Source organism: Trachurus japonicus, chromosome 7 (genome assembly GCF_045865225.1).
Source record: "Trachurus japonicus isolate A0001 chromosome 7, Traja_1.0".
Lineage (NCBI taxonomy): Eukaryota > Metazoa > Chordata > Actinopteri > Carangiformes > Carangidae > Trachurus > Trachurus japonicus.
In genome coordinates, this window is record NC_140913.1 from 16,508,798 (window position 1) to 16,536,538 (window position 27,741).

At 40.7% G+C, this 27,741-nt stretch overlaps 4 protein-coding genes across 6 annotated transcripts in view; 2 read left to right on the forward strand and 2 right to left on the reverse strand.

Moving 5' to 3' along the window:
• Positions 1-9,288: 9,288 nt before the first annotated feature.
• LOC146984467 (chymotrypsin-like elastase family member 2A) lies at positions 9,289-12,192 on the reverse strand. 2 transcript variants are annotated; one of them, XM_085781598.1, is made up of 8 exons: positions 12,140-12,192; positions 11,823-11,911; positions 11,645-11,739; positions 11,023-11,148; positions 10,781-10,917; positions 10,197-10,342; positions 9,848-10,000; positions 9,289-9,378 (listed from the first exon to the last, which is right to left on the reverse strand). In XM_085781598.1, the coding sequence occupies exons 1-8, from the start codon at positions 12,174-12,176 to the stop codon at positions 9,361-9,363; spliced, it is 801 nt and encodes a 266-aa protein (XP_085637724.1). In that variant the 5' UTR covers positions 12,177-12,192; the 3' UTR covers positions 9,289-9,360. The 2 variants fall into 2 exon arrangements, with proteins under 2 accessions (XP_085637724.1, XP_085637723.1); XM_085781597.1 differs by having other exon boundaries at positions 11,023-11,145; positions 11,642-11,739.
• Positions 12,193-13,591: 1,399 nt separating this feature from the next.
• LOC146984468 (chymotrypsin-C-like) overlaps positions 13,592-27,741 on the forward strand; it is a 246,211-nt gene continuing 232,061 nt past the window's right edge. The window contains exons 1-8 of one of the 2 annotated variants that reach the window (XM_085781593.1): positions 13,592-13,645; positions 13,780-13,868; positions 14,304-14,401; positions 14,492-14,614; positions 14,713-14,849; positions 15,374-15,519; positions 15,968-16,120; positions 16,294-16,351. In XM_085781593.1, the coding sequence (XP_085637719.1) occupies positions 13,606-13,645; positions 13,780-13,868; positions 14,304-14,401; positions 14,492-14,614; positions 14,713-14,849; positions 15,374-15,519; positions 15,968-16,120; positions 16,294-16,311 (804 nt within the window). In that variant the 5' untranslated portion in view covers positions 13,592-13,605 and the 3' untranslated portion in view covers positions 16,312-16,351. Of the gene's footprint in view, positions 13,646-13,779; positions 13,869-14,303; positions 14,402-14,491; positions 14,615-14,712; positions 14,850-15,373; positions 15,520-15,967; positions 16,121-16,293; positions 16,398-27,741 lie in introns of those variants that run through there. The other variant, XM_085781594.1, reaches the window with a different exon arrangement.
• On the forward strand, positions 16,720-21,948 carry LOC146984469 (chymotrypsin-C-like). Its single transcript, XM_085781596.1, has 8 exons — positions 16,720-16,785; positions 17,037-17,125; positions 17,380-17,477; positions 18,388-18,510; positions 18,712-18,848; positions 21,213-21,358; positions 21,593-21,745; positions 21,880-21,948. The coding sequence occupies exons 1-8, from the start codon at positions 16,746-16,748 to the stop codon at positions 21,895-21,897; spliced, it is 804 nt and encodes a 267-aa protein (XP_085637722.1). The 5' UTR covers positions 16,720-16,745; the 3' UTR covers positions 21,898-21,948.
• On the reverse strand, positions 24,331-27,600 carry tmem51a (transmembrane protein 51a). Its single transcript, XM_085781592.1, has 3 exons — positions 27,405-27,600; positions 25,372-25,833; positions 24,331-25,007 (listed from the first exon to the last, which is right to left on the reverse strand). Exons 2-3 carry the CDS (start codon positions 25,797-25,799, stop codon positions 24,572-24,574), a joined length of 864 nt encoding a protein of 287 aa, XP_085637718.1. The 5' UTR covers positions 25,800-25,833; positions 27,405-27,600; the 3' UTR covers positions 24,331-24,571.

Consider the following 27,741-nt stretch of genomic DNA (forward strand, 5'->3'; position numbering starts at 1 on the left):
GGAGGTGGAATTGAATATCTAGTCTGAAAAGAGTTAGACTGTGCATTTATTGGGCTTGGGGGGGGGGGTTGTGTGCAGCGATATGCAAGCATCCCCCTGCTGTAATTAAACAAGGCTGTATTTGGACAAGTGACTTTTCAAGCCCTGAACAGCTCTGTCAATCCCCAGAGCATGGAGAAAGGTCCTGAGCTGGGACATCCGTGGCCAATTAGATTAGAGGGAACCTGTGAGGTCCCCAAACAATGGGCTCTCAGAGGATCTGCAATAACACAAACATGGCCCCTGACACACAGTTCCAGCACTTCAAAAGAAACCATTATGGGTTTTAGATGAAGCAGTTAAAGCCACACATTAACAATTACAAATTATTCACACCGGTCCCCTAATTGCAAAAGTTCATGGCCATTTTGAGAACAGAAATTATAAGCAGTATATCACGGAGCTTGTTGCTGATTTGATGATCATTTAGCCTTCATGTCACAAGTACAACTAAAAAGAAACGTCATGTAGTAACTTCGGTTTCCCAATCTGGAGATGGAGAGCAACAGATATCGAGAGAGAGGTAGCAATGAGACGAGACACTGGTCGTCAGCTTCACATGTAGGTGGGCAGGCATTCAGCTAAGCTAACTAAAGCATAGGTATGAGCAAGCATTAGAGGGAGAGGGAAACGGGGGCACTGGGTCTGGGTCAAGGGTTCAGCCTTAACCTTGGGGGCTGACTGATTTAAATTCTGTTACCGGCTTGACTCCATGCATGGCTAATGTGGTACACTGTCCTTTTAATTAAGGCTGACCTCCTAGGGAGCCAGTGGTAGTCTAAAGCATTCAAGATAGGGTGCCTCATGATCTAAAAAGGGTGGGGAATCGATTAAAAAAATTAACTCCAACCAACTTGCTAATTACCACAGTACATTCGGCAGGAGTGCTGTGAGGGAATTGTAAAATTTTATTGGACTGGGAGAAGAGTGGAAACACAACACTGAACAACAGAAGTGCATCAGCAGCTCCAGCCTGTACGTAGGTTTTTTATGAAGGAAAACACCACAACTGACAAGTTTTCCAATAATTTAGACAGTCTCCATTAAGCAAACACAGTAGCTCTGGTAACAGGCACCCACTGAGGTTATTGTAGGAATAAAATAAAACATCTAAAACATGCATGGGAAAAATTTTTGCGAGGACTTTTCCTCATCCTTTGCTTGGACCAAGAAACATTCAAAAAATTACAGAATGGTGTCTAAACTTGTGACCTCCTGACTTGATCTTGTTCCAGTCACTTGAGATTTACATTCGCTATATGCAATAGGCCACTAAGCTCACCTGACTGTTTGTGCCCTCAAACTCTCAAACTACAATACTGCTAATATTTTTTTTTGTTGCTAGATAATGCCAGTGTGTGAAATTATGTTTGACAAGCGTCTGTGAGCCATGGGCTGTTGGCAAGGAGACATATTTTAACATCTACAAGTGCAATGTTATACCAACGGGTAATAGGTAAAATGAACCTTTCTTTTTTTAAAAAAAATCTGTTAAAGAAATCAAATAAATTATTAAGGAGCAAATGACATGTTAAGTTGAAATTAAAATGTGTCAGAACAAACTTGTTCCTCTGTTCTCCGCCCCCACACGCCCATCTCCTGCAGCACTTTTTTGTCAGCAACAATCTGGTCTTGATTTGAGTTTCCTGATACATATAAAATGCATAATGTTGAACGAACGTGTTGCATTGGAGTCAAAAAGGAACCCCTGAGCCCCTGATGATAGGGCACCAACTCCTGATGTGGAGCTGCGGAGGCTGCCTGTGTTTGTCTGTCCTCCACTCTGGAACATGTGGTTTTAGTTACAGACTGTTTTACTGCTCAACAATGTTTCTGCCTTGGAGCTCAGCACACTGCATAAAGACTACTTTGTCCCCTGATGCCCACACGGGAAGAGTCTGCCTCATTGCGCGCTCACACACACACACACACATACACACAGGGAGTGATGATGACATCAGCGAGGCCACTAAGCTTGTGTCGATAAAGGTACCATTTTCCTCCAAGACAGTGACACTTTAATAGAGCATTGCCTCCTGCACCCCTCCTCAAAAAGCACAAGTTAAAGTCAAAGCTAATATTTTCAATACTTTCAATACCATTTCCACTGATGATGTTAAAGCTACATTTTCTGCCTGTGTGCATGTCCACTATCCGCTGCACTACGAGTGCCAGCTAAAACAGCACATGGGCATTACCAAATCCCAGGCCTATATAGTGAATCATTGGATAAAAGTAATAACAGCCATGCCACCATGGCATGTGTGCTGCGTTGAAACTAATAAAGATCTGACATACTGAGTGGTGCATTTAATAAAACTAACAATGAAACAAGGACTTAACGAAAGTGGAATTACACATGTGCATATGAAAGCAAATACAACTTCAATATGAAACTATAAATCACTGAATTGTAACAATGGCATCTCATCAGCCAATAATCCAGAATGGAAAAGTGTAGGCCTACCAAGTCAACGGTGTGACATGTGAACACATTTAATGTCACTAACACAACATCGCACCTGCAGCTCTTTTCATTCACAGTGGTCTTTTACAACAAGAAAATGTGACTGTGATCTCATGGCCCTATTTGAAGGAGGCGATTAGCACACCCTGGAGTGCAAAGTGAAAGGCTATGGACGAGTTGGAGGATGTCTGGCATGAAGTCACTGTGGTTGTCACTTGGCACATCGAAATTATGTTCTTAGGAACCAAAGTGGTGCTAAACACTGGTCATATGCATTGACAGAGTCAGTGCAGCGGGGGCACTTAACAGCTTCTGGTCTGTGGTATGTTTAAACTCCATTTCCCAGCAGCAAACCCACCATGGCCAACAAGCCCCGACCAATACTGAGGTGGCACGTAGTGTAGCACGCGCAGATGCAGTAGATTTCAGCCGTGCCTGAACTTGAAAAGGTCCATGCACAAGCCAAGTCTGTGATGGTTCACTGTCCATCACAGCATCCGCCTCACACCAAAACATTTTGCCCACACCCCGAGGCCAACAACATGTGTATCAGTACAGAAGCCTTCTAACCCTAGACACAGTAACAGATGGGCGAGGGTCAAAGCAGAGTCGGAAAGAGCCATCCAGGAATTCTACAGAGTGCCAAAAACATCTCACTACAGCGCAGGAGAGGCTAAAAGGTTACATTTGTTCAACATTATTGCTTGTTGGGTTCAGTGCATGAACTGGAAACCTCACACCTGCTGGTGTCCAAGACTCAGCCAGCAATGTCTACGATACAGGCTGTTTCATATCAGAGACAATCTGTTCAATGACAACACTGATTTTTTTCTATATTGCGAAAATCCATTCTCTTGTATGCACTGACAGCATAAGATATTCTGTTCCCATTCTGAGGTAAACCAGAAACTAATGTCAGAAAATATTAGATGTGTGTCTAGTTTTATTGACCCTAGCTGCCAAAGCTAACTTTAATGGGCTTAAAGAATTAACTTCATTTACATTTTCAAAAACAATCAATGGCATTTTTCAGTCACAAAACTAAACACAGTAAATTTGGTTGCAAAATGAAGTTGTGAAACCCTAACCCTAAACTCTGGCCACCTTTATGTTTTTTTATCCGAGTATTATTACAAGGGTTTGTACTGCATATAATTTGTGACATTGTTAAATAAATCAATTTATCTTGACATCTGAAATTATAATCATGCATTTTTATCATGATGTCTGAAATTATAATCACGTCGTCTCTGGTTGTGAATTCGGAACAACACGGTTCAGATTTATAGAGCACCTCCTGCTCTGAGAGTTCCACTGTAAAACATCCTCTTCACTGTGTGTCTCCCAGTTACAACACAGTAATCTGTCACCATCTTGTGGCAAAAAAAATTCAGACACAGGAGAGGCTACCACTGAGCCCCTGCCATTTTTCAATCAAAACACTAATGCTACAGTAGGTGCCAAAGTGCCAGTACTGGTTTTATCATTGAATAAAAAGAGACATATAACTGTTACAAAAGAACATTTCATGTAGTCCTATGTCTTATGTCAACAAACCAATCACAGTTTTACTTGTCTTGTAAATCTCCATTGCCATTTGCCCAGCAGAGACAAGAGGTCCTTCATGAAACTGTATTTTGTGCAGCCTAAAAAAAGCTTAAAACCATTTGATGACCTTTATTCTGTCGCTCATAGTATCCATCAATTTTATGCTAATATTCATTCTCTTGTCAAAGTTTCTGACACGAAAACAATATGGCTCTGGAAGTGTTGGTCTCTTAATGACAATGACCTGCCTCGAGATTCATTTCAACAGGCCAAAATAAACTAATCACACAATTCAATTTTATAACGAGAAAAAACAGGCATGAAATTGAAATTATCAAGATTACAAAGGTTAAGAACATCGCAACGAAAATGTGTAACATTGGGTTGGATGCCGTTTGTTTTGTTTAATTCCTTTACACTGTCTATCCCAATAAACACTCATTTTAAGTTACCGTAACTGCAAACTCTTAACTACAGATAACTGACTGGAAATGTATGTCAATTCATCTGAATTTTTAATAAATATCTGATTTCTTGAACAATGTAATTTTATGTCTGGATATTTCATAATTACCATATAATCCAGCTGAATCACACTCTGCTCAAAGATTTAGTGGAAACAGTTTGCACACTTTTAGTTTAGTGCAGTGCTACAATATGACAGATAAGAGTCTTACCTTTTCTGATGGATAACTGATGTTGACGCAGTGGTGTGTTGCAAACATCAGTGCAGGGGCATTGGTCATGGTCCATCAAGTGTGTCCATACCTAGAATACCATACACAACGAATGATTGTGTCACATTTAAAGTTAAAGGATCAATAACATCATGTCATGAACCACAATGAGGAACTCCTGCATGCATTGCATTGAATGACAATAACAAGACAAAATGCACATTCATATCTATCTTAACTTTCCACTTCTGTTGAAATGAGGTCATGTTTGTGCACTCAGTGAGCACATTGACGCATGGTGTGCATGAGAGATGATCAGTTAAGATATTGTCATCAACTGTCAGGAACATAAAGTCCCCAGAGTTCACTGATATGAAATAAACAATGCAGATAACACCGTAAGTTTGTGTCATATTGGGTTGAATGGTGTTTATGATGTTAATTATCATACTCTATAACTCTATCTGTTATGTTCATCTTATAACCATTGCTTAATCTTTCTCAGTGAAGTTTGTCATAGATGTTCTTCGGAAAAAAACTCTTCCCTTGACATATACGGTGTTGGTGAATTGATAGAATCAGAGCTTGGACCTATTGACACAGTATTTGTCATGAGAGAAAAAAAACAGCCCTGACTTACAAACATCTTTCACCCATCCTTCTGGTAGAGTTAAAAATGTATAATTTCCTCACCAAAAATTGACTGTAGGCTACATCATTTTGTCTATTCCTTCTAACACCAATCATGTATCTTTACAACAATTTGAGAGGCTCACCAAAGCTTTGTCGGCAAATGGTTCAAGTGACATAATTCATGCCGATCCTAAAGAAAAGCTTAAAGTTACTTGATAAATTAGCTGTTCAATCACAATAGCAGTAAGTCAAAGTTCGTCACTGCAATAATGATGCAATGAAATTCATGTAAAACATCACAGGAATGTTGGTGAAGGAAAAATTAAAGACAAAGTTGCAATGAAAACGGCAATGACTTGTTGTCCTGTGTTTCTAATAACAATTAACATGCAAATAAGCCCTGAGAGAAAAACAGGGGCATAGTGGCTCTTGTTAATAATTAGTGTGGAACATCATGGTTATAAATGGGATCTTTTCAGGAACAAGACGGTACAGTAATTGGGTTGTGACTAAAGAACCTGCACCGTATGTATATAAATTCAAGGATGCCAACTCATCCCAAAAAGTTAACTAAATGTGAACAGGCCATAGCACTTTACAGCTGATGTAACTGCTGTTAGAGTTCTCGGTTACTTTAACTAAAGAAAAACAAGGTCATTTCAATTAATCTTCTGTCTTGCACCTATATATTTCATATATGAAGACAAATCACAAACCTGTTGTATACAATTCAATACAATACAATACAATAAATCATTAAATGCTGTAACATGATCTAATCAGTGAGAGAATTAAAATTAATCAGGTCACCTGTGAGTCAAAGTGAAAAGGACCTCATCATTTGATACATGGGTTTTAGGTGCTAAACTGTACAGTATGAGGAATTTAATCATGGACATAGAAACATGTAAGTTTTAGGGCACACAATGATGCATGGGCTCATTCAGGTGGTTAATTAATGGTTTGCTACAAAGTGAAATAATATCATATCAAATACCGTAATCACCTAAGGTTCACTCTAGACACTTCACCTGCTTCCAGTCTGACTTCCTTGCAAAACAATAACAAAATACAAAACATGAATGTTCAAAACATTAAAACAATTACTGCCACTCTCAAGGAATTAGTTACACAATATTTACTCAACATCATTCACACAATTTCCCTTCATAGCAATCTCATGAACAGCAAGTTCCCAAGAGGCTTCCATCCATCTTGTAGGCTACAATGATATTTAAAATGTCTACCTGTTCTATGCAAAACCACAACAAATCTATACCTCTCTAATTCACATTACGTAACATTTGTTCAAAATAACACTTAAGTCATTTAAACAGTCAACAGTGGTCAAGTGGGGCCTGCCTCACCTCAGGGCTTGTTTTCTGAACAACAGGCGCGTGCCGCCCGTGCACAGACGACTGCTAGCTACTAGGCTATGACCAGATTATATCTATCCCTCTGGCTATGACCAGCTGCTATCTTAACTTTAGCTGATAAACACTGACTGGGCAGAACTTCACCCAAACTAACATCACTAGCTTACCTGTAAAGTACAATAATATCACTTCAGGACGTTGTCGGTGAGCTAGGTCGCTGAAGAGCCTCGTCGGCCTCCATCTTGAACACGGGAATTCCGGTTCAACGATGAAACCTCCTGATTGGACTAAGTGGCAACATCCTGAAACATCCAGAAAGTGACATATTTCCCCTTACTTGTCTGTGAGCCGTGTATGCCCTCGAAAATAACGGGTGAGCGACATAATTTGCACTTACACGATTCTTATCTGTAAGAAACTTGTCAGTGTCCCGTTGTTAACTTGTCAGGATGTCCCGCCCAAAGCACCTTCTGAGCCAATCAACGCTGGGGACGACCGACCCGGGCTGTGTGAGAGGATTTGATTTGAGTCAAACCCGAGGTGTAAGTTAACGGTTAACTGAGGGTGATCATCATTATTATTTATTATTTATGTTTTAATCAGTGTTTCTTCTTCTTTTTTTCTTTTTTCTACCAGAGAAAGTCCCTGTGGAGGGCAGAGGCGTCCAGCCTGCCGGAAATCCAGAAGAAGATGACGACCGCACCAGATGTTCAGGTGCGTTACAGGCATGGATATAATGGTTATAGATGGCTGCTGCATAGGATTCCATATCTCAAACCGGAGGAAATCAAAAGCGCTCAGTTTAAAGGGAGTTGTGACAGACACAGGGAGGAAGTGAGGAGGATGTCTTTTTGAACTGTGGGAGAAAGCTGGAGAGAACTCACCTGATGCAATATAAGTTTTCGATAGCCTATTTACTATGTCAGAAGAACATAGCCTAATGGTAGCCTATATCAGTTTATGTTTCCAGATACAGTATAGGCTAGGTGATTTCAGTAGTGTAAAATGTCCAAAGTAGCAGCAATATGTAGGAGGTAGGCTTACATTAGGGCGATGCACACAAGTAGACAACATGTAGGTATTGGTGACGTTGCAGCAGTTTGTTCTGAATGAACCTGCATTTTGTTCAACTGATATTTCCCGAGCGGGGCAGGAAGTAGAGAGTAGCCTACTTTGTACACTGGACAACCAGAGTGTTCAGTGGTCAGCAAGTGCACAGCTGTGTTTCTTTGAAATAAACATCACAGTTACAACAACAGCACACTCTGATGAACAAGTTTATATGTTGAGCCAAGACAGACTGGGAGAAAGCTTCTTTTTACAGTCTATGGGAGAAAGACAGAGTAGCCTACAGCACTGCAGAACAGGGGTTGGGTGGTAAACATGCAGGAAAAATAACTTTTTTTTTTGTGGGGGAGGAACCCCACATCTTCCACCAATCATTTGTTTTTACTAGTTTGCTTGTTCGTCAATACAAAGGTGTCCATTGAAATGCATTTTTAACCCTACTGTAATGACCAAGTAGCCTATTATGATCTCCTACTAGGAGAGAGTTGGGATGGTTAGCATGGCTCAGTTATTAGAATATTTCTCATGCTAGAAGTCAGTGTTAATGTAAGCTGTAAGTAAAGCTCGTTTATACAGAAGTCTGACTTAGTTGTAACAACCACATGCACACACAGACATCGACAAATATTATTGAAACTTGTAAACATTTGCAAACTTTGTTAAATTCTTTATTATGTGTCTTAATGTCTTGTCACTGCTGATTGACAGTAAATTACTTTGCTTACATGCTCACACACATTTTCTGTTTGTGTTTCAGAGATAACAGCTACACCATATAATTACAGACACATGTAACTAGTTTGTATTAAATCTTAAACACACTTATTTGAAAGATAGGGACAGAAATGTAAAAAGTGTTTCAACCATCCCCAGTCTTCCCCAGCAAGATGTAGATGTTAACATTTGCAGGAGTGCTTGTTAAGTCTGTTCATCACGAGGTTTGGAAATGTGAAAGTGCTGTTTAAGATGTGGTTGGTGCCAACAGGAAACCCTGCAGTCTATTCTTTTTTTTCTTGGATCTTTCATTGGTGTTTTTCCATTTCTGACTACTGGGCTATTTGTTACTGGTGCCCATGAACACAGCACCCTCCTCTGTCTCTTTCAGGTTGTGCTTTCCCATGGTCACTCTGTACTCCCTACCACTACTGTGAGTTTACAGACAGAAGAACGTAACGTAGTCATGTTTCAGCAAAATGGCAATAACAGAATTTTCTACTCTGCCTCTGTTTGAAGAAAATGTTTACAGGAATACATAAACAAAAGTCATCCTGACATAGGTCTTAATCTTCATTTATTGAGGTCTTAAAGTGCATTGATTTTGGTTATCAACCTCAAACTGCCAAACTGTGAGTTGAACTGCACATTCATCTAACAAGAGCTGTTAGACTATAGAATAGGAAATCTATTGTGCTTTCGTGCTCACATGTAAACACATAACATTCATATTTCTAGTGCATGAAGCTAAGAAGACAAAGGACACTTTATTTGTCACCACATTCTTTATTTGATGGTCAAGTGCAACAACAAACAGTGACACAAACCGGTCTAGAGCTTAGTAGCTGGTCATCACCTGAAAAGAAAGCATAATGGCAGTGTTTTAAAACAGGGCATTTGGAGCACTTCACAACATTTCTGCTCATTATTTCTCCCAAGCTACAAAGTTTGAATTTAAAACCGAGACACATCATTATTGTGATATTTAAAATTTGAATAATTAATTATCAATCGAATAACTAATGGACATTTTAAAATGTTTGGTGGTTTTGGCTACTTTGGTGCCAAAACCAACTACTCTTGGCTACTTTTGTAAAAACATATTTATCAGAATGTTATAAGCCATGTTCTAAACAAAGAAAGGGCTGCCTATTTGTAGTTTTCGGTCTGTCGGCTCTTTAATTTGTCCATAAGACACTAACAAGGCAAGAAAGGGTGAAAAGTTGTAATGGTGTCAGGTGGAACCAAAATGAAACAAATATGTCTCTAGCTAATCATAAAAACTCATAAAGAAATATTCTTCTATCCCATGCTTCTCCACTCACCTGGTTGATCCAGGGGATGTAGGCGCTGACCCTGGTGAAGACGGAAGGCTTCTTGGGGTAGTTGCATCCCATGCTTGAACCGAAGCTCACCACACCATGGACCTCCCAGGAGCCATCAGGGCTCTGGCAGTTCAGGGGGCCACCAGAGTCTCCCTAAAAGGTAACAAGGACAAAATGTGATACTAGGTAAAAAGGAAACACAACAGGTAATTGCAAATAGATTTTAATTGATCTACATCTCAGTGGTGTTATAAGTAGAGATACATAGAGATATGTTTAGGCTAAGCCTTAAAATTAGTTTTTCATAAAACTACTTTGAGATTTAGTTAATAAAACGAATAAGACTCACGTTGCAGCTAGCCAGCTCTCCATCACCTCCAGCACAGACCATGCTGCTGGTGACCAGGCTGCCCCACCAGTCAGATCTGGTGCAAGTGGAGTGACCGACCACAGGGAGGAGGGCCTGCTGCAGGATGTCAGCAATAGGGCCTCCAGCTGTATAGGATAACAGGACAATCACATGAAGGGCTGCAGTCAAGACCACTTGATTCAAGGCTTACTATACACATTTTGTAAAAGCAGGTGGAAAAAAAACCTAATTTATTTTAGATTGAAAAGCTTAATGAGGATCAACAGAGATTATAGACCAGGTCCATTTGCTGGAGTCTGTATCATAATCAGTCTCACATACACATTGACACATACAAATTGTATTATCTAATTATATATTCATTATTCAATGCTTAATACTTAGGTGTAATCCCTTAAAATATCCATGTTGCAAGATGCATTTTCTTAGATTATTGGCAAATCAGTGAGAAGTCAAAACTACAGTATGCAGATGCAAAACCAAAACATATTCCAAAGTGGTCCTAAAATGAGACTTAACTGAAGAATTGATATTTTGTTTGGTCTACTGTACATGTTACTTACTCCAGAGACGTCCCCAGCCAGTGACGTAGCAGGGAGCACCATGGGACTGGATGTCTCCAGAGTCGGGAAGACAGGCAGGCATGACGGAGTCAGAGAACATGACTGGAGTTGCCAGCTTGATCAGGGCAATGTCGTTACTGGAGCATGAATACAAAAACAGCATTTAGATATCATGGATACCATGCATGAACAGCCACAGCAGAATATAGTCCACTATATCTTGTTGGTATAATTGAGCCCACCGGATTCTGTAAGAGTCCCACTTCTCATGGACAACGATCCTTTCAGGGCTCAAGGCGATGGACCCATCCTCATTGTTGTTCTTCAGATTGTGTTTTCCCAGGTAGACTCTGTAGGTGCGACTGCTGCTTAGCCACAAAAAACAAAGAACAGAACAGAAATGAGTCAGAGTTGATCAAGGCAGGGATCTGTTCACTTACATCACTCAGAATACCCAAGTTAGTAATAGACGTACCTCTCCTACCATTCATTATATTAAGACTATTCAAAACATTTGTACTTTAAGATTCATTTTAATATCATTCATGTATTTATGTCATGAGATTTATTTTGTACATATTCACGTACATTCATATTACGAATTCTCTCTATTATTATATTTTGATTTCATCATTACATAACACAGATACATACAATGACAACACATACGTATAGACCCTGAAAAATACACACATGATACATTTTTATCAGACTGCTTCAGCAGTTAAAATATTTTCCGCTTTTCACCTCTGCCTCAATAATCTGGTACGATTAGTGCTATCTCTACTACAGACCTCTGTTAGTCCTTGATGCCTCATGCACCTCTTTCATTTCACATTTCTTGAACATTTGAAGCCTTACCCAATGCAGTGAGCAGCAGTGAGGACCCACTGGTTGGAGATCAGAGTGCCACCACAGGTGTGGTAGAACCTGCTGCCACTCTTGTACTGCAGAGACACCTGAGGAGAAGAGACAACAATGGTATGCGGATGTTTTTATGTCTTAAGGAGACAGAATTTCAAAACAATTTAAAAGAGCATACCTGCCAGGGCCAGCTGTTCTCACGAACATCATCTCCGCCAACCACCCTGGTGATGGTGGGAGGGAAGGTGGGCAGTCCGCACCCGTAGGCTGAGAGACAACAGTAGAGTAATTCATCCAGGTGTCTTAACATCTGTTACATTTTATTCAAAATCAAATATGTTCCCATGCAGTTAAATGTGATTTCATTTTTGTAAACTCAATGTTTCATATCCATATGTAGACTAGTTTGTGTAAGAGGAATGTGGACCGCTGTTTGTAGCAAACATGTTACAAAACTTGTTATCTATATCTGGTCAGAAGAGTATTAGAGCTTACCGCCAGCAACGAACAAAGCCAAGATCACAAACTTCATGGTGACTGTCTTCAGCAGAAGTTCAGGGGGACCCTCTCCCTTTATATAGTGCTGTACCAGACGTGTTGAAGACCTCAGATGTGTTGCTTAATGTTGGCAGCACAGCCAGGAAAAGTAGGTGGGAAAAATAAATCAACCTTGGAGATAAGTAACCACAGATATCCTCAAATACACCTTATCTCCCCACCTCAACCTCTGTGTGAACCTCACACATGTCTCACAATGACCCGAGTTGGTCAGGTCCTCTAAAAAAAGAGACGTAGATGTCCACATTCTATTCCCGTCTTCTTATTCTACTCTGTCTAAGAAAATAAAAGTGCTACTTTATTTTTACACATGAAAATACTCAAAGTTTTACCTTTTTTGTCAGAAGGTTGGAAGTATTAATATACTTATGGTATAGATAACAGAAATGCATACATGTCTGTATGATATGGGTATGGCTCAAATAATATGAAAAAAGATGCAATAAATTACATATTTGAAAGTTTTAGAAATGCCTGTAAACACATTAATATGTATACAGGAAAATGACGTTAAGTGGCAATTGATAAAACATTGGACATTAGTATGGAAAAATGTGTAATACACTCTGTGATGATGTATTTTACTGTCAAACATCTGATTTAAGCTGCGTTTTGGAGCTTTAGCATAGTGTGATTTCTATGGCTTATTTTGAGCTGATACAACAGGTACTGCAACTGTAATTCAGTGGCTTTCCTAAATTGGTACTTAATGATAACAGAATTTATTTTGTTTGGCCTACTCCACCTTGTTATTGTCTTGTCTTGATATTTATCGAAAATATGTAGAAATTGATATTTCAACATTTGGGATATCGCAATATTTGTAAAACAGTAGAATGGTCTATATGTGTGACCACATTTGGGGTTATGGTCAGGACGCATGGAATTAAATAAGTTTGTATTTACTGTATGTAAAAGCTTACACTGCAATCACATGCTATAAACAAACCTGTTTGTTGGTATAAATATACAGTATGTAAGGTAAAGGGAATTTATATATGACACTATGGTACAGTCAGAGGAAACTTTCAGTGCTTTCATAAGCAGTGGAAACTTGAGCAGCTGAAGGAAGTAATATTTTTCTTTCAGAGAGGAATCAGAATAGGGAGTGGTACTAGATATGAAGTAAGGCTCTTTGTGTGTGGCCCAGCTCTTAATGATAAAAGATAAAAAGCCTTCATTCCACTGACTTGTTCAACAAACAAGTTAAAAAGCATACAAAACTGTGGGACACTTTGGCCTTGGCCTAGTATTCCTGTTCATTTTTGGCCGTTCTGATGTCCACATGACTCCACCCCAGTGTTAAAGGGCAAAAACAAATTGATAGTTTTTTAATGGTTGCATAACATCACGAAAGACATATATATGTCAGGTGTTTTACTGCAAGGTGTGGAGATACAGACATGATGAAGTTTGTGGTTCTCGCTGTCTTTGTTGTTGGCGGTAAGTGTCACGCACAACACTGTTACATCTATCTGAAGCTCTATTCACTTGGCTTTCTCAACAAACTAAACCTAGGTCAAGACTGTATGTGCTGCTTTACGATAATAAAAAAACGTGTCTCTCCGTCCCCTCAGCCTACGGGTGCGGCCAGCCCACCTTCCCCCCTGTAGTGTCCAGGGTGGTTGGAGGAGAGGATGTCAGGGCCCACAGCTGGCCTTGGCAGGTAAGACGCACTGAATGACTTCACCTGTCAGACTTCAAGAAAGCAAAGTCAATTAGAAGATCATAGCTAGAATCTACAGTGCAGCATGTGGATGTGAAAAAAATATGAATTCTGGAAGAGGACATGTATTTTACATAAGATGAAGAAATACATGAGAGCAATGTTTAGATGTTAAAACAGAATTAAATGATCAGTAAAATACAAATAGATAGAATAAAAGGGTGGTAGAAGAAACAAGTCAGCTGTACAGAACAGCATAATGTTTTTAAGTAGGGTTTGTTGATGGTCAGACACTTTGGCAGGAGGCACTGATAAGATGAACTCCCATCAGGACATGCATATTACAAACAGCATGAGGAAACATGGGCATAATAAGGAGGCTTAAACATAAAGAGAACCTTAAGATAACTGATTGTGTTCATTTGTATATTTCAGATTTCCCTGCAGTACAACAGAGAGGGTGAGTGGAGACACACCTGTGGAGGTACCCTGATCTCCGACCAGTGGGTCCTCACTGCTGCTCACTGCATCAGGTATGACACGGCGGAGCCCATATTCAACGTCTGACAATGCATTGTGCTGAAGCATGACTACGTAACGTTCTTCTGTCTGTAAACTCACAGCCGTGGTAGGGAGTACAGAGTGGCCATGGGAAAGCACAACCTGAAAGAGACAGAGGAGGGTGCTGTGTTCATGGGTACCAGTAACATCATTGTGCACGAAAAGTGGAACCCCCTGTTCATCCGGTAAAACATTTCTTCTTATTTAAGACATGGAAACCAAAAAATATCACCTGGGTAATGGAGTCTATGATACATCTAAATTTGCATCCCTATCTTCTCAGTAATGACATCGCCCTGATCAAGCTGGAGTCCCCTGCTACCTTCTCTGACACCATCATGGCCGCTTGCCTCCCTGCTGCCGGCTTCATCCTGCCCCATGACGCCCCCTGCTACGTTACTGGATGGGGTCGCCTCTACAGTGAGCTCCCAATCACTATTTACTCTCTGAGACAAATTCAAGTGGTCACATGTAATATACTCAGGTTACCAGCCTTGTGTGTGTGTTTGTAATGCCCTAGCTGTAATTGCAGAGGTTTTAGTAAAAGATCATAATCATCCTTCTCAGTATTTATGGTAAAACAGTATTTTATACAATTAAGGTGTAGCACTGTATTCAATGTATTCCAAAGGTAACTGAAGGTAAATCACACTGTCTGGCCCTAAGGAGCTTTTTTCTATGTGAACAAGATGACATAATCAGCATTATTTGGTTGCTTACTGAAGACTGTAACTTGTCCATCTATCTACAGAAATGCTGAAGATAATTATCTAATTACAATGAATTGCTTTTTCTAGTTCATATGAACTATGACTATGACTATGATTATTAGCCAAACCTCAAAGGCTTAAAGCTACAGTACAGCTAATGAAATGTTGTTTAAGTGGTTCAGTCTTTTAACCTGAGTTGAACTTGAGTCTGTAACACATCTCTCTTCCACACAGCCGGAGGTCCCATTGCTGACATCCTGCAGCAGGCCCTCCTGCCTGTGGTGGACCATGCAACTTGCTCCAAGCCTGACTGGTGGGGTTTCCAGGTGAAGGAAACCATGGTCTGTGCAGGCGGAGACGGAGTTGTGTCCGGCTGCAACGTGAGTCTAAATGACACATCATACTGTAGCGCTGATGTTTTCTGGTGTCAGTAAAGTGGACACATGCTGCACTCATGTTTCTTCAACTTGCCAGCAGAGCGATTTCACACAAAATATGAGCAATGTTAAATGCAGGCGAATCAGTTAGTTGTAAATATTCCAATTTCTCAATCATGAACATTTGTTAGTTTTCTTCTAACATGACATAAGGATTATGATATCACACATTATTACTAAGTATCTTTGGGTTTGGACTGTTGGACAAAACAAGAAATTTGAATATGTAAACAGACTTTTGCAAACTTATAGAGCCCAGTTCTTCTATTAATGTCTTAAAATTTTGAGAATCAGAGCATCAGTTAATAAGTCTAAAAATGTGTCTTTCAAGGCCAAGAAGTGACTAATAATGGAAACTTTTTCATCATATGTTGTCTCTCACATGGTTCAGGGAGACTCTGGAGGCCCTCTCAACTGCCAGGACACTGACGGTGCCTGGGGTGTTCACGGTATTGTCAGCTTTGGCTCTGGCCTCAAATGCAACTTCCTAAAGAAGCCCACTGTCTTCACCCAAGTCAGCTCCTACAGCGACTGGATCAGCTCTGTAAGCTCTCAAACCTCTCTCCCTCACTATTTGTGCTGTTTTAGTCAGGTTTCAAAGATGAAACTAGGAGAAAATTTGGATTTCAAAGAAAACTAATTAATCCCATTTTTATTGTTGAAATGAAAACATTACGCTGTACTAAATCTGACTTGTCTCTATCATCTCTCCAACAGAAAATGGTGGCCTATTGAGAGGACAGTCATTTGGGATAAAAGGCACTATGCTGACTATGTATAATAAATGATGTAAAACTATAATAAAATCAAGTGTGATTTGTTGTGTCATTATTTTGCATCTTAAGCCTTCTTTTGTACCAGGTCAGCACTGTCCCAAAAATATGCTAATACATTACCTTGTTTTTATCTTAATTTTCTTAGTTATAATCTTAAAAACTACATCATCTACTTTGATACATTATATTTATACAGCAAAAAAGGTTGCAGTGTTCAATGGGTGCTGTGATGGGAAAATCCTATCACCAACCACATGATGTTTCCAGTCTCCAACAGCTGTTTGACTTGCTGTGTGTCAGACAGGTTTCCCAGGACACGTGAACCATACAGAGGTTCCTGGCTGAGAGTATATATACAGATCTGTCACCAGGACATGTAGACTAGTTGCAGTCATGAGGTGCCTGGTGGTTCTCGTTTTCGTGGTAGCTAGTGGTAAGACATCTAAAATATTCTCATATGTTACCTTAAACTCAGTTCTGTGGAATAATCCAAATAAACAAACCCTTATAAGTCTTGTAAAGAACACTAAATAATCACATTTTATTTGAAAACACTGAAATAGTTTAAGCTTAATGGAACATTTCATTCTTGCCCATAATTAACCGAATTACCTAGTTTTTTTAATTTTTATTATTGATAGTCTGGTGCTAAAATCACAATAAATGTCACTAACCTTGTCCCAGCCTATGGTTGTGGTGTTCCCACTTTCCCTCCTGTGCTGAGCAGGGTGGTGGCAGGAGAGGATGTCAGGCCTCACAGCTGGCCCTGGCAGGTAAGATTTGACCTAAAGGTGTAAAAGCACAGTCACAAAAAACACAGACCAGCACAAACGCATTTCACACAAAGTGAAAAGCTAAATAGGTTTTCCTAAATAAAAAACCTACAAACACCTATTTACCTGGCCATTTAGTTTCTGAATCTTCTAGCTTTAAGAAATGTTGAACTTCAGATAATGATTTCTCCTCCAGAGCAGACAAAGAGGGGTGAATAATGAAATAATGACGTAATGCACACTTCTCTGCACAGATCTCACTCCAGTCAGGCAGCAGTGGGCGCTGGTCGCACGTCTGTGGAGGCACCCTCATCTCCTCTCAGTGGGTCCTCACTGCTGCTCACTGTATCAAGTAAGTCTAACCTAACACAAAAAACATCAAACCTGGCCTATTAAACAGCACATCTGGATTTCATATTAGTTACTGATGACCCACTGGTGCAGATTTCATCATCAGATACGTATTTGTTTTGTTTTTAACATCACAGATGTTTTTGCTTCCTGTTTGACAGTGGGAAGAACAAGTATATGAACCCTGTGGAATAACTTTGTTTTCTGCATAAAATGTGATCTGATCTTCATTTACAAACACAATATGTTTGGGCTATTTTCCTATTAATGTGGCATGTTCTTCCCAAATGTTTTAATGTTAGTGTCATCAGATCAGTCCACAACATTTTTTCCCAGTAGCCTTGTGGTGCATCAAGATGCCAATAAGGTCTCAGTTTCAAGTTGTTATTATCAAGTTATGAAACGCATAACTGTACTGTCTTAGCTGGACACCAGTTCTAGAAAGAGTAGCGACAGAACTAACTCTTCTTTCTTTGCTACACAATATGTTTGACTTAATATTAAAACCCTTTGAGGTGACTCTAATGTTTTCCAGTTTCACAAAAGCATGTTTGGTTCACGTCAGCAGATGTTTGTTGTGAACAGTAAATTCAAACTGTAATTTTTGCTGTGTCTTTTATTAAGAAAAAACATGCTCCCTTACTAAATTGCCGAAATGAATTTCCCTTTGGGGATTAATAAAGTCATTCTTATTCTTGTAGAAACTTGTAGAAAGGCGTATTCATATTGACGACTGTTTGCCAAATCAAAAAGCAACAGTAAGCCATGGTAAACTGACAATTTGTTAAAAATTATCTGGTCACACAAACCAAAAGGAATTGCCTCATTTGCAGTCCACAATTAGCTTAGTTTGACCAAGGCAGAAAAGTCAAAGCTGTTTAGATGAACAAGTGTCATCTTCCATCCCATAGTGACCGCAACAGATACAGAGTGGAGCTGGGTAAACACAGCCTGAAGGAGAGCGAGGAGGGGTCCGTCGCTTTGGGAACAGCAAAAATCATCACACATGAGGATTATAACATCATGCTCAGCCGGTAACAGCAACACGGCCACACAACTCAGTGTCACGCTTTGAGTCCATGTGAATTTAATGAACAAGCCGCCACGTGTAAATAGAGCATCAGTGATCAATTAACAGACTTTTTTGAAATGGAGGAGTTGATGCTGTAAAACATTAATGTGACATGTTTTATCTTCATTGACTGAATGTGAGTGAATTGTTTGGACTTTTACAGTAACGACATTGCCCTGATCAAGTTGTCTTCCCCTGTGACCTTCTCTGACACCATCATGCCAGCCTGCCTCCCAGACCAGGACTATGTCCTGCCTCACGATTCTCCCTGCTATGTCACTGGCTGGGGTCGACTCTCCAGTGAGTCCATGCACCCCAGCAGACAAAAAACTCACAAATATTCTGAATATTATTCAGTTGTTCTTAACAGTCAGTCGACTCAGAGAGGTCAAAGCCAAAAATATTTCTCAGCCATTCGCCAAACAACAACAACAACAATTTTATTTATATAGCACATTTCATGCGACAAGCGCAAACTCAATGTGCTTTCACAAAAATAATACAACATTACAGCTCGTAAAATACGTGTAGAAAAAACACAATAAGAAAACAATAAGAAGAAAGTGTTGCAGATTAAAAACAATTTAAAAACTAAAAAATTTGTTAGGATAGAGGGAAATATTGCAAATTAAAGCAGAAGTAAGTGGTCCGGTCGTTTTCGCTAATGCTGCGTTCCAGGCAGGCATTTGAAATCGTAAATTACAGCTTCAAGTCACAACTTACGACTTTGTAGCGTTCCAGGCAACCCACTCGTGTTTTTCCGACCTGTTTTACCGGTGAAAGTCACTATAACGGCCACTCGTAACTTCTGACCTGCGAACTCGTACCAGATCGAACTGGTACGACTTCACGGTCGGAAAAATACGATTTTCCTTGAACGCACCATAACAGTCCTCGTCCCTACGTCACCACATTCACGGCGTTCCTTGGCTGCACACACAGCCCTGCATGCCGTTCTCTCTCCTCATTGGATAAAAACTGTAGGATACGATAAATGTTTTCTCCTCGGCTCAGAGCAGAGCAGAGGGACTGAGAGACCCATGTTTCGGTCCAAACACTCTATGTAAGTGATTGCTGTCGGAAGATAGAACTATTTAAGACTTATATTAACACAAATATATCACTTACTTCTGCTTTAAAGAAAAACAACAATTAAAGACTAAAAAAGCTTGTGGAAAAAATAAATGTTTTTAGTCTGCTTTTAAAAGAAGAACCAAACCAATCCTGATAAATATCCAAACAGTTAAATATGCAGAGCCCGGAAATAACCCTGTCTCAAGTAGGAATTCAGTTCCTGCTGCTGCCAGCTGCTGACATGTTTATCCTGAATTATACAGTATGTAAACATTACAAAAGAAATTACATGGAAAAAGAGGTGGGTGGTTAGATACATTCATGTCAAGTCATTTTTCCACTGCACAAATCAGGGATACTCTTTATTTTTGAAAAGCCTCTTTAAACAGGAGCTGTACTAACTGATGACTGATGCAGAGACGTTGAAATGTTAGGCTATCAAAGCCAGGATGCATGTTGTTTTTAAAAATGGGAAACTTGCATTTTATTCAGAAAGGGCCTTCAAACTGACTTCATCTCACTAGTCCCACCACCTCTGGCACAGATGTAGTAAAATCTAATGCACACCATGGCTTGTAATCCTCATATGAGTCAAACATAGAGCCATGTTTGACTGTCTTGTGAGCCTTTTCTGGGATTTAAGGCCCGCACAGTTTAGCTCCACAGGACTGTGTTGAGGCCGCAGACTGTATAAATGGGATGGAGCATCTATAACGTCACCCAGGGGTTTCTGAAGAGCAGCTTTGAACCTTGTACCGACACCATCAAACTCCAGGCTTATCCAAAAATCCTCAGAAAGTAGGGGCACGTGACAGACGTTGTCATGTTGTCATTTCTGCTATAAAGCTGGACATTTTAACACAGGTACTGACTCACTGCTGGAGACAGACTCTACTGGACATTAGAGGAGCTGCAGTTTTGTTGATATTGTTTGTTGATATTGTTTTGTGCCTATTATAGGTAGAGTGCTGTATGCAAAATTTAACTTTAAGAAATACACAGGTAGCTACGAGGAGCAGGTACCTTCATATGCTATTCACACTTATTTTATCCATTTATAAACTTTTTATACAGAAATACTTCCCCTGTAACTGATGATAATAGGACATAAGCTTGTTGAGACTGCATCAATGTAGCTTGTTTAAGCTTTAGATATAGTTTGATATTTTAGGTGACATGTTTCGTTTTGGTGGCCTGTTGTGTGCTAGCACACTGGACAAGGAGGGAGGTGGGACCACACTAAACACACACACAGCTACAGACATCAGAGATTCAATTCATATGGTATCTGTGTATATAACACAGGTTATAATTCCTATATACTAGTCACGTATTTTCAATGAATCACCCAACCAATCAGGGCATCACTTGGAAGAAGCACGATATTTTCCTCTCACATATAGTGGAGGTATAGAGTGGCATTAGGGAGCAAATAAAATACACAATACCTGAAAATTGTATGGTCCTTAAGAAAATGTACTTAATTACTTCACTGTGTCTAACAGCACAGCACTGTACCGCACCTAATGCTGTCAATCTAAGGAACCATCCCTGTTTCTTACCCGGGTTAAACCTGTTTCCTCTCCACAGCCAGCGGTCCTCTGGCTGACATCCTGCAGCAGGCTCTCCTGCCAGTCGTTGGCCATAACATCTGCAGACAGCCCGACTGGTGGAGTGTCCTGGCAACAGACAAGATGGTCTGTGCCGGAGGAGACGGCATCACAGCTGGCTGTAATGTGAGTTCACACAAGGAAGGGTCATCAGTTAGTAACAGCAGTGGGTTATGTCATCTAGAAAATGTCCATCTGATGCAGTGTTAAAGATTCTAGGAAAAGACATTCACTTAGAAATGGTCTCACAGACAAATTCAGCATGACAAAATGATCACTGGAAGTCAGGCTGTGTCAAAACAAGCTGCTAACAACAATGTGTGAATGTGTGTGTGTGTGTGTGTGTGTTTTGACCTGTAGGGAGACTCTGGTGGCCCCCTGATTTGCCAGAACCCTGATGGTTCCTGGGATGTCCATGGTGTGGTGAGCTTTGGTTCTGGTCAGGGTTGCAATGTCTTCCAGAAACCTACTGTCTTCACACAAGTCAGCTCCTACATCAGCTGGATCAACACAGTGAGGAACATTTTCACTTTGTGATAACTACACCAGTGTAAACAATGTAACCTGTAGCAAACAAAGCCTCAGGTTTTGAAAGGAAAAAAACAGGAAGTGTACTATAATTGTGTTTTCTTTTGTTCACTTCACAGATGATGACCAAATACTGAAGAAACTATGCAAGTATTCATGTCAGCAATAAAAACAACTATGATCTATGATGAGTTGTCTGGGTCTGACGGTGAAACAGATAGTTGCTTTTTACCAGGGCCAAGAATGCAAAGGGTTTTGAGTAATGTTCTGAACACTTGGAAACAAGAAACCTTTTTTTTTTTTTTACTTGGCACCCTACTGTACATTTAGTCCAGACAGTTCTCTCACCTTCAGTTTTAGAGACAGTAGCTGCATATTAACCAACAACTGGTAAACAGTAACAAGATGGGAAAAGATAGATGTAAAAATGTTCAGTACAAGATGGCACAGTAATCAACACAGTCTACTTAAAACACTTGAGTTAATTAACAAATACTTCCTTTTATTTCTCATAAAATATTCATGAGATAATTTCTCCCACCCTTAGGGAAAATAAAAACATTCATTCTCCACAAACAACATTAGAATTATCATAGAAAAGTACATTTTCACAGTACATATAAAAAGAAACACAGAATGACTTAAGTGATAGAAAAGCAATAATTAATAAAACAGACAACAAACACATGTCTCAGGCACTTATCTAAGTAAAACAGAAAGTGACTGCTAGAGCAAAACACTGTCATTCCTCAATGTAAAACTGTTTGACTACGCAGTAATTAAGTTATCTGGTCCTTTGCCAATGAGGTACAACAACTATGTCTGCAGTAGTGAAGTGGGCACAAAATAAAGAATCAAAACAATGTGGGATGAGTCCAAAAATGTGTCACAGAGATGTGGACTTAGCTGTTGTGCATCGCACTCCAATGGCAAACCTGAAGTAACTCAATGACTTTGTTGCTTTAGCTTGACCAGAAAACCTGGTAATATATAATACAGCCAATGACAATGAGTATCTCGGTATCTGTTTGAATGCATGAATCACAAAAGTAATGTGGCTTTTCACGGAAAACACTGGAAAAAATCTTGTGGGCCTAGAAAATTGCAGTAAAATTACAAGCTATTCAATTATGCTACAGCTGTTCATATCTAAACAAGGCTAACCTGAAGAAAGAGAGTTTGCTGACAGGCACGGATAATAGTGTATAACAACAGAATTCAAAAATATTTCCCTGAAGAGTCTTGAGTGTCTGTCCTCTCTTTCGGCTCAATCCCTGCAGACCTCTGAGTGAAAACAGGGCTGCGAGCCGAGCTGTGGTTGGAGGAATGGCGATGAGCAAGAGAGTGAGCAATAGCTGCTGCTGTTACGGTGCAGCTGCACAGTCAAAGAGTCTTCTGTTGGCTATCTCGAGTGAGAACAAAAACAAGCCCAGAGAGAAGAGACTACACTGCTGCCTTCACAGCTCCACAGTGTTCGCCATTGCTACTGGCAAAGACTTTCAACTATTCACAAGCTCCTTCCACCACACAACTTCCTGTTCTACCTGCTGTCTGCAGAAGTGTATTACAAGAGCACTGGAAGGGTTCAGCTTCAGTCATGCTATGTCTTTTGAAATGATTTAGGAGCAACAGGAGTAGGCTACTGTTCTGAATGTACATTAGTGTGCAGTGCCAGCATAAAATGGTAAGAAGAAGTGCATATTGACGACCTGCTGCCTGTCAAGAAGCTGCTTGTAGAGTGGAGAGGTTAGCAAGCTAAAGGCGCAGCAATTGCTCTCCATTCTCTATTTCTCTCCATCCATTAAAACCATAACTAGCTCTTCTGATAATAAATATTCCACTGTGCTGGACAGTAACATTCTAGTAATATGCTACAAGATAAAAACAAAGTGATATTTTGTTGGCATTCAACAACCACATTGCCCATTAGGTTTTGGTAGAGTACCTATTGCTATGCATCATGGGAGCTGTAGCTGATAAACACCAACCAAGCTTTGTTTTATATCAGCTGGAAGAAGATTCTTAAATGGTGCTGTCCAGTAACACTTTGTCTTTGAACGTGTGAGAAAATCACATTACAATGTTTCAGTTTTTCAGGCAGATAAAACTCTGAACCAAACAAGAGTGGGGGGAAAAAAGGAAGCTAACATGGAACAAGGGCAGGACTCCAGTTCTGTATGAAAACACTTCAACAACTCATCCTTTCTTAAAAACATTGTCTGTCATTTGCTGCAAAGACTGAGTGTTTTTGTGCAGCATACCACATCAGGACAGTCCCTCAGCGGTCACTCACTGTGGGGCTAACATCTGGCAGTAGCAATTCAAAGCCTTCCACGGTGAAACACTGCAGCTACTTCATAATCTGTTTAGGTGTGCACACAAATCCGCACTAGAATCACTCATTGGCATCTTGTGATTTCTTCCACTGTCATCTCACATGTCCACTCAGTGCACAGTGGAGGTCAGTTGCATAATATAAACAGAAGACTGCTTGAACACGAAGGAAAACTGCATTTGGTGGCTGCTTTGAATGGAAGGAGCCACAGAATCCAGCTCCTAAGATGGTGTTTCAGAGATCAGGACACATCCAAAATCTAAAAAATATAAATGTTTCCTCATGTCTTTGGAGTGATGTGGCATTGAGGATGAATTTCAACAGATACTGTATTTTATAACAAAGTGCCACTGTTCAGCAGCCGGGGCCATCTTCACGTCTTGGTTTCACAAGGCAGTTGCATATCCACAAAAGGTGGTCATCATAGCAAATTCCCAAAAATTCAGTAGATTGTTCTTAACATCATCGGCTCGATCTTAAATGGGAGGCACTTTATCCTCATACTGTGGTGGTGGAGTAAGTGGCTCTATACTGATTCCAGCTGCTGGTTGTGAGTTCTCAACGTTTTTCATGTGCAGCTTCTCTGATTTAATCCTGCGGATCTTGATGGGGAGGAGCTTGCGGCTGTTTTTCCCAGGTCTCCGATTTGATGCAGAGGCAGCAGCGGGTGCCGAAGCAGCAGTAGTAGCAGCAGCAGCGGGAGCAGTGGAAGCCAGAGCAGGCTGTAATCCAGTAGCTGTGACCTCTGACCCTTCACATTCATACTGTACGCAATCTACTTCAACCAGGTCATCATAGGAGGGTAGGTGGGAGGAGCTTGGGAGATGGTTGCTCTGACGAACAGGGTACTGGCCACTGCCTACTGCCTCTTCATAGGTGGGTACAGCAAACCGCTGGGCTTGTTCCTCAGCCCTGTGGACATTTACATGCAAGAAATTAACATGACTGATATCAAATGGGCAATGTGAACCTGTAAGATGTGCTTATAGGTAGAGTACCAAGAGCCAGGCATGATTTTAGGTGTCAAAGATTATCATTCTGATTAAAACTGCTCTAAACGCAGTGTAAAATCAAACATGTTCAACAGTGACCCCCTATGAGGAATTAAGCTAAGAAGATTTTTGAACAAGCAGAATATCATCATGTTCCAGTTGTCTGGTTTAAATACAACCCTGTGTTTGACATTGGTAGTTTGTGCAACACCACAAAGCGGTAATCTTGTATAAAAACCATATCACTGCACATTGTTAAGATAGAAAGTCATGACTGGACTCACGTTTCTCTTTCTTCCCGCTCCCTCACTGCCACCCCTCCGTTGTTCTGGGCCTCCCGGAGCATCTGCTGCTCTCTCTGTTTGTTCCTCATTCCCACACACAAGGACAACAGCAGCATGACAACTCCAGAGCCCACCAAGACAAAGGCCACAGAGGACGCTTTATTTTTCTTGCCACCAGGGTCAGTATCTCCTCCTGAACTGCTGCTGCTGCTGCTGTTGCCGGCTGGGTCTGCAGGTACGACGCTCCACACGATCATCACAATGCTAAGGGCAACGAGCCCAACGCCGAGAGCACACAGCGCATACTGGGAACCTGAGTTTCCAGTGTTTTCTCTGCCGGTGCTGGTGCTGCTGTTGTTGTTATTGTTGTTGTTGGCAGGGTCTCCTCTGCCAGGGGGCCTCTGTGGTCCATCCACACTGGAACGCATGCTGTCGAAGCTTTAGTCAGACTGTTGTGAAACACTGTAGAGAGAAAGGCATGTGATATCAGTTAAAATAACAGGAAAGAAAAAAAAAACTTTAATATCCAGAGGATTCCAAATGTTCGAAACGGTCACTCCCGACTTTTCTGTAAAACAACACAAACGCAGCGCAGACAATGTAATCACTTACTCTGTCTGAGGTGGTGTGTGTGTCAGCAGCTCATGTTATGAAATAAATACCATCCAGTGTGATGTATTACCCAACATCTCTCCCGTCATTCAAGTTAAAATGGCAGGACATAAAATTCAAGTTAAATAAAAACTTCCTCGAATGGGTGTGTTGAGCGGTAAAATATTTTTACGGCAGACTTTTTCCTCTAAAGGTCACAGTGTCAATACATTACGAGGGTAGATAAGGACAGGGTAGGCTACACCTCATGAAATATTACAACACCTCAGCTGTGTGACATCAAAGGTTGTTGTCCTTTTCTCATCAGCTGTGTTCGATCTTTTAATGTAAATCCAAACTTAAGGTTAAAGGACACATTATTTGATTTTAGATGATTCTCAGCAACACAGTAAGCATAACCAACAAGCATACAGTACTTGCACATTTACTATAAAGACTATTCTCTTGATCACAAGACCGCAGCCAGCCAGTGCAACTGTTATTTTTCACTGCTTGATCACAGAATAGAGGAAGACAGCTGGGATCTATAAATAACTAAAGCACAAGAAACATTAACTCTCTGTAAACGTTCAAGAGCGTCTTTGTGAAGTGAGATTCATCCATACACCCAAGTTTGTCTGCAAACACGCCCTGACCTGCTGGGGAGACAAGGCAGGGCATCCAGAGCCTCTTATCCCAGCTCCATGTTAGGAATACCTCCTCACTGAAGAATGTATGGCATGAGCCTGTGTCCTGCTCATTGTGACAGCTGGACACATGCAATATTCACCATATCATAGAGGAAGACAGGCCTCTGTTAACCACTCACACACCCCTGCTGTAGTTGTGCAATGCATAGGTGCAAAGGAGCATGTAAGGGCAGATGTCAGACAACTAGGAGCCGTAACCTTCCAGCTTACAGGTTGTATTTCAACACAGGAGTAGTTTTACTGTAAAGGTAAGTGAGTAACTGACAGGAGAGGTGATAAAAGCCTCCATCTACACAGCCCTAAACAACATGTAGACTAGCTACTGTAACTAAAGTGAGATCCTGTATGTTAGGGAATTTGCTTACGCCTCCAACGTGACTCTTCTACACTTGGTTGTGTTTGTCTCGAGTGTTACACTTTATACAACAGTGGCTTGTGATGTGTGTGTGTGTGTGTGTGTGTCTCTGTGTGTCTCTGTGTGTCTACGTGTAAGGGTCGACCCTGTTGGAGCACCCCACACTCCCTCACGTCAAAACGTAACTAACCGTCGTTTTTGTTTTGCCTCCGCTTCATCAAAAGCCCGCGCGGGTGGTTAGGTAGGCTACTGCAGTGTAACAAAAAAAACATTTACAAATAACTTCGTCTAAACGCGTAATAATGTAACTTTTCCGTAACATTCCAGCTGCTCGGATGAATATATCAGCCGGGCGGATGTGTCGGCGTTGCACTCACCTCTGCATCGTTAGACAAAAACAGCAAAGTCTTCAGTTCCTCTTCTGGGGAAAAACTGGACCGTGAAGTGGACTCACCCAGCCCGCGAGGACAGCGGTGTATGGGCCATAGTTTGATGTCAAATGGCGTTTAATGGTTGGAAAGTTTGCTTCCTCTCTGAGACGGATGGGCCCCGACAAGAGAGGGAGGGGAGGAGGGAGGGAGGGGGCTCAGCAGGCAGCACCACACTTCCAGTTTCATTAACCCTTTCACTCTCGACCGTGTGGACAGAGGGTGTGCAAGTAATGTGCCAGTAAATTCCCTTCAAAAGCTCCCAAAAGTGTCTCCATCTGGCACT